This window comes from Lactuca saligna, chromosome 6 (assembly GCF_052625555.1).
Source record: "Lactuca saligna cultivar CGN05327 chromosome 6, ASM5262555v1, whole genome shotgun sequence".
In the NCBI taxonomy this organism is placed as follows: domain Eukaryota; kingdom Viridiplantae; phylum Streptophyta; class Magnoliopsida; order Asterales; family Asteraceae; genus Lactuca; species Lactuca saligna.
Window position 1 is genome coordinate 115,163,786 of NC_136422.1, and position 19,121 is coordinate 115,182,906.

Below are 19,121 nucleotides of genomic sequence, written 5' to 3' on the forward strand. Positions count from 1 at the left end.
AATTGTTCTTTAAGTGCGTGTGGTTGTTGTTTAAGCATGCGAGCAAATTTATGGTTCACGAAGCTTCGCTCCGCTCCACTATCGAACAGAATGCATGCATAGGAGTTATCGAGGAGGAACGTACCAGTCACCACTGTCGGGTCAGCAACTGCTTCCCCGTGGCCTATAGCTAGTACCCTCCCTGCTCCTCTAGCATTTCTCGCTTTAGGGCAGTCCCTCTTATAGTGGCCTGTTTCGCCACATCCATAGCAAGTTGGGCTCGCGCCGGAGCCAGGGACTTGGGAGATCGGTTGTGCCGGGAACTTACAGAAACAGACGGTGTGTCCTTTCCTGTTGCAGTTAGAGCACTGCATTTCACGGCAGGGGCCGTTGTGGTGGAAGTTGCATTTGTTGCACTTAGGCAAACTTCCAGCATACTGCTTCATCGGAGCAGTAGCAGCAACAGGGGTTACCGCGGCATGCACTGCCACAATTTGCTACTTTTTGGCAGCTCGTTGCTTCTTCTTTTCATCCCAGAACTTCCGCTTGGTGTTAGCGGGTTTGGAGGGTTCCGAGATGGCTAGGGTTGTTGTGGTTGCAGGGGTTTTGACACCATGGTCAATGAGTCGCTGTACCAGTCGCTTGGCACTGTCGAAGGTAGCGGGGTTTGATGATAGGACATTCCCCTGATACGGAGGCACTAGCCCCCATATGTACCTTTCGATCTTTTTCCCTTCCGTGGGAACCATATTCGGGCAGAGGGCCACCAGTTCGCTGAATCTGGTGGTGTAAGCAACAATGTTGGTGCCCTTCATGGTCAGGCTCCAAAGCTCCTGCTCTAGTTTCTGGATCTCGCCCCTCGGGCAGTATTCCTCAATCATGAGGTCTTTCATCGTTTCCAAGCCTATTTCGTTGGCTACGATGAGAGTTAGAGCTTTAACGCGGCCGTTCCACCACGTTAAGGCTTTTCCTTCAAAGGTGCATGCGGCATATTTGACTTTGCTCGCAGCATGGCATGAACAAATTTCGAAGACTGATTCAGTCTTCTCGAACCATTGCGAGAGAGCAATGACTTCGCCGGTCCCATAAAAGGACTTCGGCTTGCAGTTGGTGAAATCCTTGTAAGAGCACTCTCTCGAGCACACAGGAGTTTCAACCGGAATGGAGTTAACCGGGGTTCCACCTCTGCTGGCATCAGTAGAGTGATACTGTGCCATGGCAGTTGCCACTGCTGCAGCTACGACAACATTTAGGGCTGTTGTATCGATGATCGGAGGTGGAGGAGGCGGTGTAGGTGTAGGGTTATTCCGGGGAGATTTGCGAGGAGGCATCTTTCAGCTATAAGTTTATAAAGATGAGAAAAGTGGTAAGAATCTATTTGTAAGTAAGGTGAGAATGACACATGGACTAACTAACCATAGCCCAACAATTGAATGAGTGTTTGAGATCATAACAAGAAAGATGTGTAGGAAAACCCAAGTGTAAAGATTCTTCCCACAGAGTAGGTAGTTGTCAATAATACTGGTATTACTGATGTAACGAGTTCAATGAAAATTGACCTAACAGTAGGTCTTACATCATACCATACGGAAAGTTTGACAGTTCTTAGATTCCTAATTAGAGTACTGAAAGTTAGGAATATTTTACAGATAAGTGGTATTTAGAGCACAGATGTTAAAGGCTAATCCTTCACCCAAAAGATAATGATGTACTAGACATCATCTAACAGCGATGAGTATTCCTCGGGAGAACCCTGAGGTCTCTCATTTGTCGGACCACCTCTTGAAGGTGTCGTTCATGAGTCCTTTGATGAGCTCGAAGTTCCATGACTTCTGCTTGAGAGGCAACCAGATGTTGCTGTAGGGTTTCATTGGTTCTCCGGGTCCGTTCCATGTCTTCTTCGAAACGGCGAATGCGGACTGTGTTGACACCAGATTTGGCATCAATCTCCACGACCCGGTCGATGGCTGCTCGAACTTGCTTGACATTACGAGCTATTCTGCGGATAATGACAGGTAGAGCTCGGTCAGTAGAGCCACCATCGCTGACGTTGTAAAAGGTTCGGTCCCCAATGTATGGTAAGGGTTGACCCTGTTCGTCACTCCAGCGATTCAAAGTTATCTACCCACAAGGGAGTGGGACCTGGAAAAGCTGGTCGAGGGTTGTTGTTAGGGGCTTGACCTACTGGAGGTAGGTTGTTGACTTCGGGCTCAGAGTCTGATCCATCTGAGAAGCCTTCAGCTTGATGATCATCCAACGGAATTTGGTGCTCATCATCAGACTCTGCTTCGAGCCATCCTGCGTTGCCTTCATTTGGGAAGTACGGGTCGCCGTGATGGAATCCAGCCATTTAAATCTACGCGAGAAGAGAGGTATAAAGATATAGTATATATGTAGTTAGTAGTACAAAATACACCTATAGTATTTTTAGTTTAAGGTTCTACTGATCTTCTTGTGGTACTATTGGTAAGTTTTTAGACTTGTTAACACAACCATTCTAGGGCATATGCTAATCACTCCTCGGACCAGCATAGTTGATCAGGCTATTCCATTCCCAGGACTGACCATATATCCCCGAGCTTACCTGTGATATTTAACAATCGTAATACTTTTGTTCTTGTCATTGTGACACTGATTTTAGTATGGATGCAGACGAGTATACTTAATTAAATATTTTAATATTTAAAGTATAGACTCTTGGTCAGAGTGTTTTAATCCCAAATGGGTTTATAGTTTAGTATATCTTTTATGGGTTGATATACTTGATTCACTATAAACAATGCTCTGATACCAATCTGTCACACCCCAAAACCAAGAACGGCGGAAACGTTCTGGGGCGGAGGACATCATGTAAAGTATCACAACACAGTAAATGTAAATAAGCAAACAACATCATCCATTGCATTAAATATATAATTTTAATACAAGTGTGTTCTGTACAGTATAGACACCAAAAATAATGTATATCAAAATAATAAGATGAGTCTTGGATGCGCTCCATCTTCTCAAAAGCTGGCCTCGGTACCTGTCTACTGATGACCTGAGAATACAAGTTATTTTGAAAGATTTTATCAGCATTAAGCTGGTGAGTTCATAAGTATTTTAGTGTCGGTAATTGTCATCCGAAAATGTTTGAACATGTATCAAGTATAAGTTTGTAAAATGTATGTAAAGGTTTGTAATTGTTTGTAAAAGTTTGAATCTCTCAGAAAAACCTATATTTTCTATTAAAGTAGCCTTCTACCAAGGCTTAACTATTTGGTATGCTAGTTTGATGTAAAAGTGTGTAATTTCCCAAGTGTAACTATCATTTAACAAAATATAGTTTGTACATTAACGTTTAAGTGAGGTTATCACTAAAATATGTAATGGGTAAATCATTGTAGTACTGTAGTTTTGTATTATAAGAACTACTGTTGTACTAACTACCTTAAACCGGATTTATATTAAGGTATAATGTGATAAATTGCACCATGCTATCGACTGGTAACAACGACATAATGAATGGTCGTAATAACGGAATGGCGTTTGGCACCCGCAGACCTGCAGGTCCGGCTGTATCTAGCAGCAAGGTGTAGGATAGTCAATCCAGTATAGATCTATACGCAAACTCACGCTCTCCCTTCAAGAGAATTCTGGCTGCAACTCGGGCCATGACATTTAAGGCATGCTCCGACACAGTGGATCACAATTGTTAACGTGTTCATGTATTTGTAATGTTTCTCGTTCTAGTATAGTTGTATATGTCCTGTTTCTAGTATAGTTGTATATGTATTGTTTCTAGTATAGTTGTATATGTTTTGTTTCTAGTATAGTTGTATATGTACTGTTTCTAGTATAGTTGTATATGTATTGTTTCTAGTATAGTTGTATATGTTCTGTGTTACCCCGATGGTAACTAGCTATTGATGTACTGATAAGTGTGAATATGGAAGTACTTTTATGTCTATTCATGTATATATGATATATAACTAATATTGAAACGACCTTCGGATGGTCACCCGAAATCCCACCAGACCACATCCAAATCGAGGAAAAGGAAATAGGGCGAATGGCCTTCCTAAGCCCTTTAAACATTACTTATATATCTATACATATATGGGCATGCAATTTATAAGAAGTAAAACAAAGTTTCATAAAAGCATTTGATAAGTAAAAAGAGTTTGTAAAACATTTTGAAGTGAAACAGTTTTATAAACAGTTTGAACAGTGATAAAATCATTGGTTTTCTAGTTATTAATCACATGTGATTAATGTAATCACGTGTGAGTGATGTAATAACTGTAAGTGTTTAACTTGTATCCCCCCCCCATAAAGTATTTAAAACATTTAAAAGCATTTCAAAGGTTGATTAAAGGGGTATGAACTCACCTGTGGTGAGTAGATTGGATTGATGTATCGGGTACTGTGCTAGGTGGCAAACGGAGACTTGTTCACACGCACGAGCCTAGTTATCATATAATGAGCATATATATAACTAATTAGCCACATAATAACTTAACAAAATAAGTTGAGACACTTAGGAACATGTAAACACTTTATATAAGTGTTATAAGTCCTAATGGTTTCATCTAAGTTGATACGGGACAAGGCAAAAGGGGTTTAATGCACCAATGACCTTGTATATAAGTTCACCACCCAACAAACCCCACCTTTGGAGTTTACGGTCATAAACTCCTTGAGTTTACGGTCGTGAACTCCACACTTGGTGGTTTTGGGTGTTTTGAAGTGCTATATTGATCCTAGAATAAGCCTAGCCTTGTTGGAATAATCCTTGAAGTAGTTTAAGGCCTTAAAATGCTCCTTTGGGGAGTTTACGGCCAAAGGACCATATCCCCTAGAGTTTACGGCCGTAAACTCCTATGGGGTGTTGGTTTTAATCCTTTTAGGTCACTTGCACATGTAGGATAGCTTCTATGTTTTTTATTTAGGCTAAAGGGGACATTAGGCACACATTTATGCCTTTACTTGGAGTTTACGGCCCAAGTGATGTTCCTTGGCCGTAAACTCCCTTTAAGGGATGATTTTGATGTAATTTATTCCACATTCAAGTCCTAAGTATTAAAGGGTAATTGTCTTAAAGCCTTAAGGGTGTTCAGGGCACTTTTAACCCTTGAAAAAGGGGTTTACGGCCCAAGAGCTTTTCTTGGCCATAAACTCCTAGAACTTTATGATTTTGAAGTGTTTTGGTGTCCAAATTAGCTACAAGCATTAGAGGGTAAAGGTCTTTAAGCTTTAGGGGTGATTTAGGGCACTTATAGCCCTTAAAAAGGGGTTTACGGCCCAAGAGATATCCTTGGCCGTAAACTCCTATAACTAGGGGTTCTTGATTGATTTCTAGCCTCAAATGTTTATACATTAAGTCCTTAACTAGTTGTCTAACAAGGAATCGGGACTAGGAAGCTTTTAGGCCTCGTTTTGGAGTTTACACCCCAAGAACGTTCTTGGGCCGTAAGCTCCCGGATCTTGTATTTTAGACATGTAAACAATGTTATAAAGTATATAACAAGCATTAAAACACATTTAGGAAAGTAGACTCACAATCCGGGATGAAAACCCGAAGATCCGTCAGAGAGAAAATGGCTTTTCTCTAGTTGGAATTGTGAATAATGAATTAATTAAATTCAGAAATCTATTTATAGTCCTGAAATATTTTGACAGAAAATATTTTATTCCGGAAGTTGGACTATAACATTATGAAACTTAGAATGTTCAAGTTTCACAAATCCAGGATCATCCACTCTCCTGATATCTCCTGAAACGTAAACCCTAATGTACACAAACTTGTTCAGAAAAGTCTGAAAATCACTGAAACTGGACTGGCTTCTATTGAATAGATATTGTTTGTACAAATGGAAATTTCGGGTTGTCACATTTATCATTTCACAGAAGTGTTAGGTGAAAATGGATTTTGTGTGGTGACAAACAACAACCAGGTGTGGAAGACTTTGGGCGTGACCGAGGTGATGGTCAGATGTCCGGGAAAAGTTAGGATCGGGTGAAGACCTTGGACGTTACCGAGGTGGAGGTCGGGTGTCCGGGAAATGTCAATAATCGAGATGAAAAAAGACGAAACATATTAAGGGGGTGATTGTTAGGTTTAATCGGCTTGTTTATTCAAGGGCCACGTAGATAACTTAACTTGGTCGTATGTTGATTGGGTTTTAGGAAATAATTAGGCAGTAAGGTAGGTAGCACTTGGATTTGACTGGTTCATGATGTGTACGTGGAGTCATGCATAAGAAGAAGTCATTCATTTTTACCTAGTCTTTAGCATTAGAATAACATTTTAATTATATTTTTTTCCACATGATGTATGTTTGTAAGCCTATATAAGGCACGTCTTTAGTTTAATTAAAAATGCCCCAAGAAAAAGCACCTTCAGTTCATATCTTGAGTTTTGAGTAGTTTGTGTTGTGTGTGTTTTCAAAGGGCCTGATCCAACACTGGACACTAAAAGGTTGTTTCTTTTATGTAAGAAATTGGACACTAAAAGAGAAATTGCCTCTCTAATCTCATCAAGTTGAGGAAGTCTGGCATGGCCGGGACTTTGGATATCTATGTGGTAGAACTATTTTTTTTCTGTCATTCACTTGAGTATGTTGTACTTCAGGTGACACTAATAATTGATATTATGTGTTAGTGATTGGAAGATATAATAAACTGATTACAAACGAATGGTATTTCGTGCCGGAGATATAACAAGTGTTGCTATAGTATGTATTTAAACAATAGGTGTTTTGTACCTATTATATAGGAACATGTAACAATTGAAATTTATGAATAAATCTATATTTACTTACCGTTTAATGGATGTTCACATTCATGTTCTGAAACGATGTATCCTGTGTTAAAGAATATTTTCTCATAATGTCATTTATGAAGTAAATCTATAAGCTTTCATTAAATTGATAGTTCTATAGATACCTATAAAATCAAATGATATTTGATTTAAACCTATCTATGCCATAATTATCATGACTATATAAATATGAAACACATATACCAACTTCAAAAAGATAGATTTTTTTAAAGCAACCAAGCTTGATTCATTTGATATATGTGGATCCTATTTATATGGGGAAATGATTCGCATGTGTCTTTATCTATTAGTAGTTAAAGAACAAAAGGCTTGACAAAGAATTATACATAAGTGATGTATGTAATCTTTTCAATCCATGAATAGATTTGGTGACTTAGTCAATTTCAATAACGACTTTTATTCGTTATTGTTGAAACTTTTGATTTGCTCAAATTGTTTCATAGTAAATATTGAAATATAAATTAACGAGACCATCATTAACCTTTCGTTATGATAAAGAAAATGAGTTTTGTAAACCAAGTTTTCTTGGAACATCTTAGGAGTTGCGGAATTGCTTCACAACTCATTTCGATAAAAACACTCACCCGTCATTAGTATGGTTCTTGTGGCTCAAGATCACCTGGTCACTTGGATCTGTCTTTTGATGTTCGAGGTAGGATAGGGTCACCTAGCCACTGGTTGAATGTTGATAGTACAAGTTTTTAAAGAGGATAAAACATAGGCCTTGCAGTCTATTATATGATGTTTTTAAAGAAGGGTAAATTACACCAATCGTCCATCGTGCATATGCCAGAAAGTGTGTTTAGTCCCTATTTTTAAAAATTAACTCGGACTGTCCCTTGTTTGCTTAAAATTTGCGCGCCACGTCCCTTCGTACATAAAAAGACTATTTTGCCATTAATAATTTCTTTTTCAATTTTCTTTTATTTGTTTATAAATTTTAAATTAAAAAAATAACAAATAAATAAATATCTCCACTTGATCGGACCTCCCCCTTCGATTTCCTCATTTTCCCTTCGTCCCCCAAACTTACCTGAAACAAAAATGGTAGACTACCTCTCTCTACTTTGCTTCCGTCTCTCACTACTTCTCCAAAGATAAAACCTTATTACGACTCTAAAACTCTAGATCCATTGACATCGTTGTGGAAAATAACTATATTGTCTCTCCTATCTCTATCTCTGTATTTGTAAATTGGATTCTCACGAGAGACATTGATAGCGATGAATCCGCCTTCAACGATTACAATGTCGACAGGAAACCTGCAACTCTAAATTTGCCATTACCTTAGTGTTGATTTCAGAAAGGGATCCCGAGGGTTTGTGTGTTAATTACCGGTGGGGGGTTCGATTTCTATTAAGACCACCACAATAAACCCAACTTCAAACTCTGATTTAGGGGTTGTGTTTCTTCTGATTATATTTGAGCAAAATGATTTTGGATTTTGGATTTAATCAAACTAATTTTGCCCTAATTCTTAGTAGATTTAGGTTTGTGGTTTTTCTAAGATTGTTACATCAAATTAGTGTTTTAATTTTGTTCGTTGGTGGTAGTTGATAGCAATGGAGGTGACAGATATGGTGTTTGAGGGTGGAGGTGGGTTTTTCCAGTAGTGATGATGGAGCGGTGACAGATGGTGTTCGAATGGTTTTTTTTTGGTATGTTGGTATTTGTACAGGAAGGTGACGGTGGTGGTCTTCAGCTTTGAATAGGTGGTATAAGGAGGAGGTGAAACAGGTGGCTTGATGGAAGCAGGGTGGTGGTCTTGAGCTTTGAACTGGGGAGTTGGGTGGTACAAGGTGTTGGTAGATTTCCGACGGTAGTCATGCAAGTTTCTGATGGAGGTGCAGATTTCAAGGGATGGTTGTAGCTAGGTGGACCCATAATCTTCATTAAAATATTTATTAATAATTAAAAAGGACGTGGATGTCAAAAAATAAATGAAAAAGAAATTACAAAGACCATTTTAGTCATTTCATGTATCACAAGGGATGAAATATGCAAATTTAAACTAACGAGGGATGAAGCGTGCACCTTTCTACCATATAAGGGACTGTCTAATTTAATGTTTGAAAATAGGGACTAAACACGTTTTCTGGCATATGCACGAGGGACGATTGATGTAATTTACCCTTAAAAGAACTATTTACTTTATTTATTTATTTTTGGAATTATGCTTACTGCAACAAATATATATTAAATATATATTTTCTAAACAAACAAGTAGATTAAATATTTTCATTAGACTAGGGATGTAATGGTTTATCATTATCTAAAGAGTATGGAGTTATAGAGCTTATGTTAGACAATATGCTTAACCACTCTAGCATCTACTAATTGCATTTATGTAGACTGTCCTAAATGATTGTTTAAGATGAAGTCTCTACTAATCCCACTAATTTTTATTCCAGAAGACAAGTGCTTAGAAAGTTCTTTTTCTAAGTCGGATCAATATGGAACTTTAAGAGTTAAAGAACCATAAGCCAAATGCATCATAATTTGGAACTATCAACTTTTCAACTGTTGTTGAAACTGCTCAATAGTTGATTAGAAACTAATAAAACACATAAAGATGCACTCATGTATAATTATCAAGTACGGGCTTGATCAATCTTCCTCAATATATTATGAATATAGAGAGTAAGTGAGTTTTCAAATGAGAAAATATACATGCATAAAAATATTTTCAGATTTAAGCTAATATCTCAAAGTAAGATTCTTCTTTCTTATATTATAATTACATAGTGTGATTTAAGTATAAATCAAGATGACTCTTGTGTTTTTGTACAAAGCTAGTGGGATCGCATTAAAATTCCTAGTCTTAGATGTAGCCGACATACTAATTCTCGGAATAAGGATCTATATAAATAGATCATGGCAACTTAAAGGATTAAGTAAAATAGCATTAATTGTCAAGGATCTTAAAAATCTTAAGATAAAAGACTCTGAGAGAGTTATCTTGTCAAATACTACCTAATATGATTTTGAGCACTCTTCAAAATCCTAGTACAATGTTTTGAAGTAGATAATATGATTGTATTCCATATGTTACTGCAATTGGATCAATCATATATGTCATAATTATGCATGAAGGCCAGATAAGTCGTATGCTTAGAGCATGTCGAATGATACCAATATAATCCGAGAATAAGTCATTGTGTGACTTAAAGGAACATTCTAAATTACTTGCTAGAACTAAAGAAATATTCTTAATTTGTGGAGTATTTGAAAGAAAGTTATGTTTAAGCTGTTACACATGTTAACCTTCCAAATAGATTGAGACGACTCTCAATCACAATCGGGTGTGTCCTCATTTTAAATGAAGAGAAATTACATGGATAGTAGTTCCATTTAGAGTTTAACTAAAGTTACACATCAGAAGGTAAAATCAGGGGCACAGGCAAAACTGAATGAAGTTACCGGTATTTGAGGCATTTATGAACAAAAAATCTAACTTTGGGCATAACCGAATATTTTGTGTAAAATTGAGGGCTTATTATGAAAATAACACCAAACCAGTAACGAAGAGCTTTCCCCCCTTTTCCGCCGACTCTTTGGCCTTAAGAACGATGGTTTTTGCAAATCTATTACAATTAATTTTATTAGAATATATCATATTTTTTGAAAGTTAATTGTTTGTTTAATTGTTCTTTATCGATTATTTGAAAAACAAATACAAATACATTCTGTGAATCTGGTTTTGCTTCCCTGCACAAATTAGCCTTATGTATTCATGTTAATCATGTATTGTATATTTATAATTTGAACTATAAATTCTAGTTAATTAATTTTATTAGTAAAAAAGAAAGTTATTACTTATAATAAGAAAAATAAGTCAAAATATAAAGATAATTTGTTTTTCATAATTTTACACATATAAATATTTTTTTTCCAAACAATAAAAATAACTTATTAGCTCGATGGATAAATTAAATCAAAACATGTTTTTAAAAGTTTGTTTTGAGACCACTATAATCTAATAAAATATAATTTAAAAAGTGATTCTCATTTAAAATAAGCTTGATATAAAGGGAGCGAGGTTTCTCACTACGAAAGAGGGCTTTACACTGTGTCGTGCAGTTATATCCGAAACTTCAAAAAATCATAACTTCCTCATACGAAGTCAGTTTTGGACGTTCTTTTTATGTATGTTTATGGTTTATTGATATTTACAACTTTTCATTTAGATACCTAAGGCTAAAAAGTATTTTATTGGAATTTCGCATTTTATGCTTAACAGTGTTTTCCCGGTTTTGACATGGATCTTTGATTGGTCATAACTTCTTTGTTATAACTCGGGTTTGAGTGTTCTTTATATTTTTGAAAACCTTGACAAGATAACTATCATTTTATGTATCCCAATTGTGACTTTTGAACATTTCATTTTTGATGCTATTTTTATTTATTTATAAATTCAAAATAGATTACAATACTTGACTTAGGTCATTACATTGACTTGAAATATCGGGTTGTCACAGTCCGACATCAAGCCCCGCCTGGCATCGAGCCCTGCTCGGTATACATATCAGTTTCTAGCAGGACCCGATTGTCTCTGCCCCCCCCCCCCCCCCCCCGCTATACACATACAGACAATAACATATACTCATACTAGCACATAATGAATCATACACAGTACTATATATTCTCGTCCTAAGGCGTCGCCTATCATGGGTCCCACCCCTCTACTCTGCTGATAATGAGATATGGAACCCCATCCACTCTCAGCTAGTGGTGAGATACGGGACCCCACCCTTACTCATCTACCTACCGAGCACATACAAGTATCACAAAGACAACAAGTATAACTAACCATGCTTTCCTTCATCGGGTACCACCCGACATCGAACCGTAGTTTGGGAACATACATATAACCTTCCTTGGGCCTAGACCGACATCGAACCTTAGTCCAGAACATACTAGCACCATAATCTACCCATTCATAAACATACTCATATAGTACTAAGATATGTGCCCAACCCATACTTAGCTATTAATCATAAACAAGTCTAAGATATGGGCCCTGCCCACACTTAGCTACTAATCATAAATAATTCTAAGATACAAGCCCAACCCACACTTAGCTGCTCTACATGGGCCGGAATTGGTGCCTTTGACCCGTTCCTACATGAGAAAACTCACCTCACAAGCTGATTGCAGAATCCCGCAAATAGACCTCTCGCTGCTAGTTGGCAGATCCTCGAATTGCTGATCCCTCGACTCCCTGAGCTACTAATCATCATGCAAATTAGATAAGTCTGGGATTCTTATAACTTAACCATAAGTCCTCATTGGGGTAGAAGACTATTCCACCCCTCACATACTTTTGTCCAAGTATGGACTCTACTCAACCCTCTTGAACCCTTTCCATACTTCATAACCCTCCATGGTCAACCTTGGTCAAAGTCAAGGTCAAATTCAATGTCCAATCAAAGTTAAAGTCAACACTCTGAGTTGACTCAACTCGTCGAGTCATCCCCCTGACTCATCGAGTTCCCTTGCTACTCGTAGTCGTGATAAAACGAGTCAACTTGTCGAGTCCCTCCTCATACTCATTGAGTTCCACCCTTTGTAGAATCGGGACAAATCATTCTAACTCGTTGAGTCCCTCCATGGACTCACCAAGTTCTTTAGTCTGTTGCTCCATCTTAATGGGTTAAGCCCCTAATCTTCAGATCTGAGCTTCCTATTTCACATATACTCTAGAAATGTCCTTTTAAGGGTAAAGTTTCCAACTTTACCTGTTATCATCCTTACATAATGGGTTTTGCTCAAACCTTAACTCCTTAGGACCACAAGCCATCCATACTCGAAACTAAAGCCTACAAACAGAGATCCATGACCTAAACACCACATGAACACATAAAGTTCCCGACTTTCCTCCCATTCATGGCCTTTTGGAGCTTAAAAGGCTTGAATGACAACTTATAGCTTGCATGGGGCTTCCATGGCCATAAAGTTTGCACCTTTATGCTATGTAAGCCCCTCAAGGTCCTAGATCTGAAAGTATACCCACTTGGGATGTCCATGTACCAAAGATTATGTTTATTGGGCCAAAAACCCCATAAAATGATAAGAAGGAGATCTAACAAGCTATTAATCAAGGTTGAGACTTACTTACCAAAAATGAAGAGGATGAGATGTTGTTTCTAGATCTACTAGCTTCCTTATGAATCCTCAAGCCTCTCCTCTTCTTCACAAGCTTCAATTGCACAAAATTCACTTAAAAGTGGCTCATAAACTCACAAAAAGGCTCTAGGGTTTTGTGGATTAGGGTTTGGGACTTGGAGGCTGGAAATGAGGCTGATAGGTGGGGATTAAGATGCTTAAATAGAGTGCAAAATCCCGAATTTAGGGTTTCCCAAACCCAGACCAACTCATTGAGTTGGTCCTCCCCAACTCGTCGAGTAGGTTTCTCAACCCGCGTCCAAACTTATTCCTACTCGTCAAGTTATCCCCCTTGGACTCGACGAGTTGACCTTCAATTTGCATATTATCTTTCCTTAATTAGTATTCCATATTACGGGTGTTACACAAATACCTTTGTTGTAGAAGCTCATATATTTCACCTATTATTTTACTTTTTAAATGTTTACGTACCATGTTAACATTCAGTTATTGAGTTCCATTTGATCCGTTTATCCAATTAGCATACATATCGCCTCCAAATGTAGTTGAGGCTACACAAATTGGTACTTTATCTATTATGTAATCAATTTGGCACTCAATCTTTAGACTAGTTTTGAAGTTTTTAATTGATATGTCTATGGAGTTTATTACAACATCCTACTTTGAAAAATATAGCAAGTACAATGCTATAATTTTGGATATCTACCCCTTAAAATGCATTATTAAGATAAAAAGTTATAAGTACAATGTTGCAATGGAAATAACTGATAGTAGGGTGCTATAAAACACAATGAAATGGAAGTATGTTGCTATATCTATAAGTCATAGATTGATTTGTATTATAGTTTTCACATGGTGAAAATTCTTTATGAAGCACTTGGATAGCTGAATTCATACCCTATTGGTTGTCTAAGGTGATCTTCACTGTTAGTGATGACTAATTCAATTAAATTGGATCATTGCATCATGATTTTTCATTAACATATGTATACTTACTTGCATATTCATAAAATATAATGTGTATTTACTTTTCTGGTCAACTGCATGTCTGAGATAATTATAAGTCGTAGAAAATGGCTAATGATTGAAGTGTAATGATACAATGCTATGTATTATATGCATCAGTATTAGGTTGGTAATGGTATATGTATATACTAGACAGTTGGTCTCTAAGATTGTTGTTGAAGTATGATGTTGTAATGTGGTTGGTTCAATCATATTTGCAAAAAGTAAATGAAGCTATGTTGTTATTTCATGCATTTAATCAGTTAGATAACCTGGTATATAGCTACAATTGGTGAGTTTTTATGCCTCGTTGCTGATTAATGCATAAATAACAGCTTTATACAAAAAAGTTCGTTTTTTTTTTTCAATTGTGACATCATATTCCCATATATCTTTTTAAATTAGGGCAATTTTGGATGTATTCTTTTTGCAAATATTTGATAAATCATTACGATTTCAAATTATAAATAGTGCTTTTTTTAACCGTGATTTCCGCGAGATTAAACCTAGTAACTTATTAAGTTAAATAAAACATTTTTAAAAATTTTGTTTTGAGACCACTGTAAACTAATAAAATATAAGGGATAACGACTTAAAAGGGTAATATATTTTTCGATTTGTATACATTTGATCACTAAGTTTTTTTTTCCATCCACATTTACCCCTGCAATTTGTTAAACTGTCCACATTCTGTCCTTATGACCCGTTACTACATGTTAACCGGTAAAAATAACTTAATAGGGTAATATAATTCTCACTTTGTACACATTTGATCCTTAATATTTTTGTACAAATTTAGTTCTTAATATATATATATATATATATATATATATATATATATATATATATATATATATATATTGCAAAATAAGTCATTTTTGTTTTTTTACTCATTCAATATTTATGAATAATTTCTTAAGACTTTTCTCATGACATCTTACGTGGGATAATCCTTAGTGAGGTGTTTGGGGCTTTTGATATTTATGTCCATCGTGATCTCAACTACTTGGTAGTTTATGCCATGTTGTTCTGAATATCATAATTTTTTCATACGATCTCAGATTTTAATGTGATAGACATAAACATCAACAACCCGAAACATCTCATCAATGATTGTCCCCACGTAAGATGTCGTGAGAAAAAACTAAAGAAATCATTCATAAGTACCGAATGAGTACAAAAAAATGACTTATTTTGAAACAAAAAATGTTAATGACTAAATGTGCACAAAAATAATAATGACTAAATGTGTACAAAATGATAAAAAAATGACTTATTACCCTATTAAGTCATTTTTCCCGACAAAATGATAAAAAAATGACTAAATGTGTACAAAATGTTAATGACTAAATGTGCACAAAAATAATAATGACTAAATGTGTACAAAAAAAATGACTTATTACCCTATTAAGTTATTTTTCCCGACTAATGATTTTAGGAACCTAATATGTACAGTTTAACAGGTTGAAATAACAAAAAAAAAAAAAAAAAAAAAAAAAAAAAAAAAAAAAAAAAAACCTCATTGACGACATATATACAAATTTATTTTATTTTATTTTATTTTTATTTTTTTGAATCATTATTCCAAAATATAATTTAAATGATTCTTATTTAAAATAAGCTTAATATAAAGGGAGCGAGTTTTCGATTAGGGTTTTCTTCTGAATCCAAAGGAGCGAGGTTTCTCACTACGAAAGAGGGCTTTACACTGTGTCGTGCAGTTATTCTTCTTCTTCTGATACAACATCATATCAATGGCAACAGGTTCGTCTATTGCTCTTTGCGTTTTAGTAATTTTTATTTTGGAGAAATGCATTAGAAAAGTAGCGCTTTTCCGATTTTTCACAAAATTAACAACATAATGATCTTGATTTGTTGTATTTTGGAATTTGTATGAATCTTGTTCGCAATCAGCAGCTCCATCTCGTTCCTTCTTGCAAGTGGCAGCCACCGAGGAGGCAGTTGCTCCGCCTCTAAGAGTTGTCCAGATCGAAGGACTGGTACTATACTGCCTTTCTATTCCTTTAATTTCATTACGACGGAATTATGATTCACAACCAGAGGGTTTTGTATCTGTTCAAATTATGCATAACCGATTCTATTTTCTTACATGGTTACGCATTTCAACTTTTTCTGGGATTATAATTGTAAATCAGATGATGATATTATTGTGAACAAACAGGTTGTATTGAAGATTATCAAACACTGCACAGAGTTTTCACCTGCTCTCGTAACTGGTCAACTTCTTGGCTTAGATGTCGGCAGTGTTCTTGAAGTAACAAACTGCTTCCCCTTTCCAGTATGTCATGTTCTTCTCTTTTCCTCCATAATCACACAACAGTTGCTAATTTCTTCACCATTATTTAACTAACACATAGTAGAATTACATTAAATTAAATTAATAGATGAGGGAGGAGGATGAGGAGATTGAAGCAGATGGTGCTAACTACCAACTTGAGATGATGAGATGCCTCAGGGAAGTCAATGTTGACAATAACACTGTAGGCTGGTAACTTCTTTTTTTCTTTTCTTGTAAAGTGTTTCTTTGAATTTTCTCTTCAATAAACTTGTTAAAAATGTAAGATGTGTATCTTTAAAGGTACCAATCAACTTTATTAGGCTCTTTCCAGACTGTGGAACTGATTGAGACCTTCATGAATTACCAGGTATACACACACACACACACAGAGTTACACTTTGTTGTTTTTATTTGGTTGCATAAAGAATTCAAATACTCAAAGACATGTGTTTTATAATTTCAGGAGAATATTAGAAGATGTGTGTGCATTATTTATGATCCTTCTAAGTCAAACCAAGGTGTCCTGGCTTTGAAGGCGTTGAAACTTTCTGATTCTTTCATGGAGCTTTATCGCAACAATGATTTCAATGGAGAAAAGTAAGTTCATTTTTATTATATTTGATTCCTATTTTGCAAGTTTACAATAGTGAGTAGACTCACTTTGTTCCTTTCTTTTGCTGTTTAGGTTGAGGGAGAAGAATCTCACATGGGTGGATATCTTTGAGGAGATACCCGTATGTTCATTTTACAAACCATTTATTATCTACTTTACTTTAATAATTAATATTAAATTAAATGTTGTTTCTTATAATATGTTTTACTTTTACATTTAACAGATCAAGGTTTCAAATTCAGCCCTTGTGAGTGCATTCATGACTGAACTGGAACCGGATTCACCTGTTACTCAGGTATTTTGTTTTTTTTATATTTTATATTTTATATTTATAATCTAGTTATAATATAACTTATAAAGAAAGTCAAAGACTAGACTAATTTTATATTATATGGTAGTCTGATTATGATAGATTACAATTGTCAACAAATCCTTTTATGGAAAGGAACATGGAGTTTTTGATCGAATGCATGGATGATCTCTCAATGGAACAACAAAAGGTTTTTTTTTTTTTTTTTCATTTGTTTATTTATGTAATAATAGCAAAGTGACAGGTGGAAAATTTTGTGTTTTTTTATTTCTCAGGTCCAATTTTACTATCGGAATTTGTCACGTCAACAAGCCCAACAGCAAACATGGCTTCAAAAGAGAAGGTATTTTTATTTATTTATTTATTTATTTATTGAATATTTTGAAAAATGTAAATGTTTTTTTGAAGGTCTGAAAATATGGCAAGAAAAGCTGCGGGAGAGGAACCGTTGCCAGAGGAGGACCCGTCAAACCCTATTTTTAAACCGCTTCCCGAGCCGTCAAGATTGGATAGCTTTTTGATAACAAATCAGGTTTCCAATTACTGCAATCAAATTAACAGGTATTTTAAAAAAATATATTTAAAAAATAAAGTTTCATATTATTTCATTTGTTTTAAAATTTCATATTGTGGGAATTTGCACACACACTATGCAGTGTTGCAGGGCAGAGTTTCAGCAGATTATATTTGATGAAGGCGTTACATGAGTGACAACTGAATTGGCTGAATCATTTAATTTTTGCTTTTGCTTGCTTTTTTATTCAAAATTTAAGATGGTATGTAGGAGAATTTTGATATGTAAAAACTACTTGGAAATATTCTATTGGCTGTTGCTGTTTTCATCCCTACTTTGTTTTTGTAAGATTTATTTATAATTATTTGTTCTTAAGAATTTGGTATAATATATAGATGGTAGAAAATAGGGGTGAAACCAAACCTTAAGACCCAAAACCCCATAAAACCGAAAAATGGGTTTTGGGATCTGTTTTAGTACCTCGAATCGATCCAACCCGAGATTATTACATGTTTTTCAGTGATATGCTATAATTTGACATTATATGTCAAAGGTAATGTATGTCAAATGCAAAAGGAGGTGGATTTTGGTACTAAATTACACCAAATCTATGGCTTGTATTGTTGTTTTAGTGAAACCGAGATTATTGTCATGTTGTTTGCTAATTGTTTTGTTTCTAAAATTTGCTAAATTAGGTTGTTGTAAACTTGTAACAACGTACTTTAGATGTTGTGTTGATGAAATTGTTTTTTTTTTTTTTTTCTTTTAGTTTCTTTAATCTAGGTTGCTAAATTTCTATTATTTTTTTAAGTTATAAAGATTTGTTGAAAAATAAGTTAAAACCTAGAATCCACGGGTTTAAACCCAAAACCCATCAATCCATGGGTTGAACCCACAAATTGATGAAACCGACTTAAGAACCCAAAAACTGAAACTGACCAAAAACCGAAACTGATGGATTCTAAAACCCAGAAGCCAAAATACACAGGTTCAGTTCGGTTTTACCCCAAAACCGAACGAATTTGGCTCATGTTCACCCTTAGTAGAAACTATGATAATTATAATTGTCCAAAGACAATTTTTAAAGCTATTATCATTGTATAAAACCTTGTTAATATGATATGTTGTAAAAACAACATTAAAACCATTTATGCTTTACGTCTAAACAATGTAAATAATATGTTTTATATTCTTAATCGATTATGTTATTCAGCAAGTTAGTTATGTTATTCAGCAAGTCAACTAATAGTCAAATCCTATCTTTTACAAGTCAACTAACTGTCAAACCTTATCTTTCATAAATTGACAACTATGGCCCATCTAACATTATTTCTTCTAACTTTTAATTTTTTCATAATATCAAATCTATCAGTATTATTTAGTTAACAAAATTTACTTTATTTATTTGATTATTTCTTAAATTATTTATTTTCTACATTTAAAAAAAAATCC

At 35.3% G+C, this 19,121-nt stretch overlaps 1 protein-coding gene across 2 annotated transcripts; it reads left to right on the top strand.

Annotated features, from left to right (window-relative positions):
• Positions 1–15,571: 15,571 nt before the first annotated feature.
• On the top strand, positions 15,572–17,997 carry LOC145003233 (eukaryotic translation initiation factor 3 subunit H). 2 transcript variants are annotated; one of them, XM_078962360.1, is made up of 12 exons: positions 15,572–15,697; positions 15,848–15,933; positions 16,116–16,232; positions 16,339–16,442; positions 16,533–16,599; positions 16,696–16,829; positions 16,918–16,966; positions 17,069–17,140; positions 17,244–17,345; positions 17,431–17,498; positions 17,564–17,716; positions 17,812–17,997. In XM_078962360.1, exons 1-12 carry the CDS (start codon positions 15,688–15,690, stop codon positions 17,864–17,866), a joined length of 1,017 nt encoding a protein of 338 aa, XP_078818486.1. In that variant the 5' UTR covers positions 15,572–15,687; the 3' UTR covers positions 17,867–17,997. The 2 variants fall into 2 exon arrangements, with proteins under 2 accessions (XP_078818486.1, XP_078818487.1); XM_078962361.1 differs by having other exon boundaries at positions 15,851–15,933.
• The last annotated feature ends 1,124 nt before the right edge of the window (positions 17,998–19,121 follow it).

Bases quoted from the DNA above. Each gene is read 5' to 3' on its own strand.
- LOC145003233 (XM_078962360.1), top strand. The intron at 16,600-16,695 runs GTATACACACAC...TTATAATTTCAG, and splicing joins AGACCTTCATGAATTACCAG to GAGAATATTAGAAGATGTGT. The intron at 17,141-17,243 runs GTATTTTGTTTT...ATTATATGGTAG, and splicing joins CGGATTCACCTGTTACTCAG to TCTGATTATGATAGATTACA.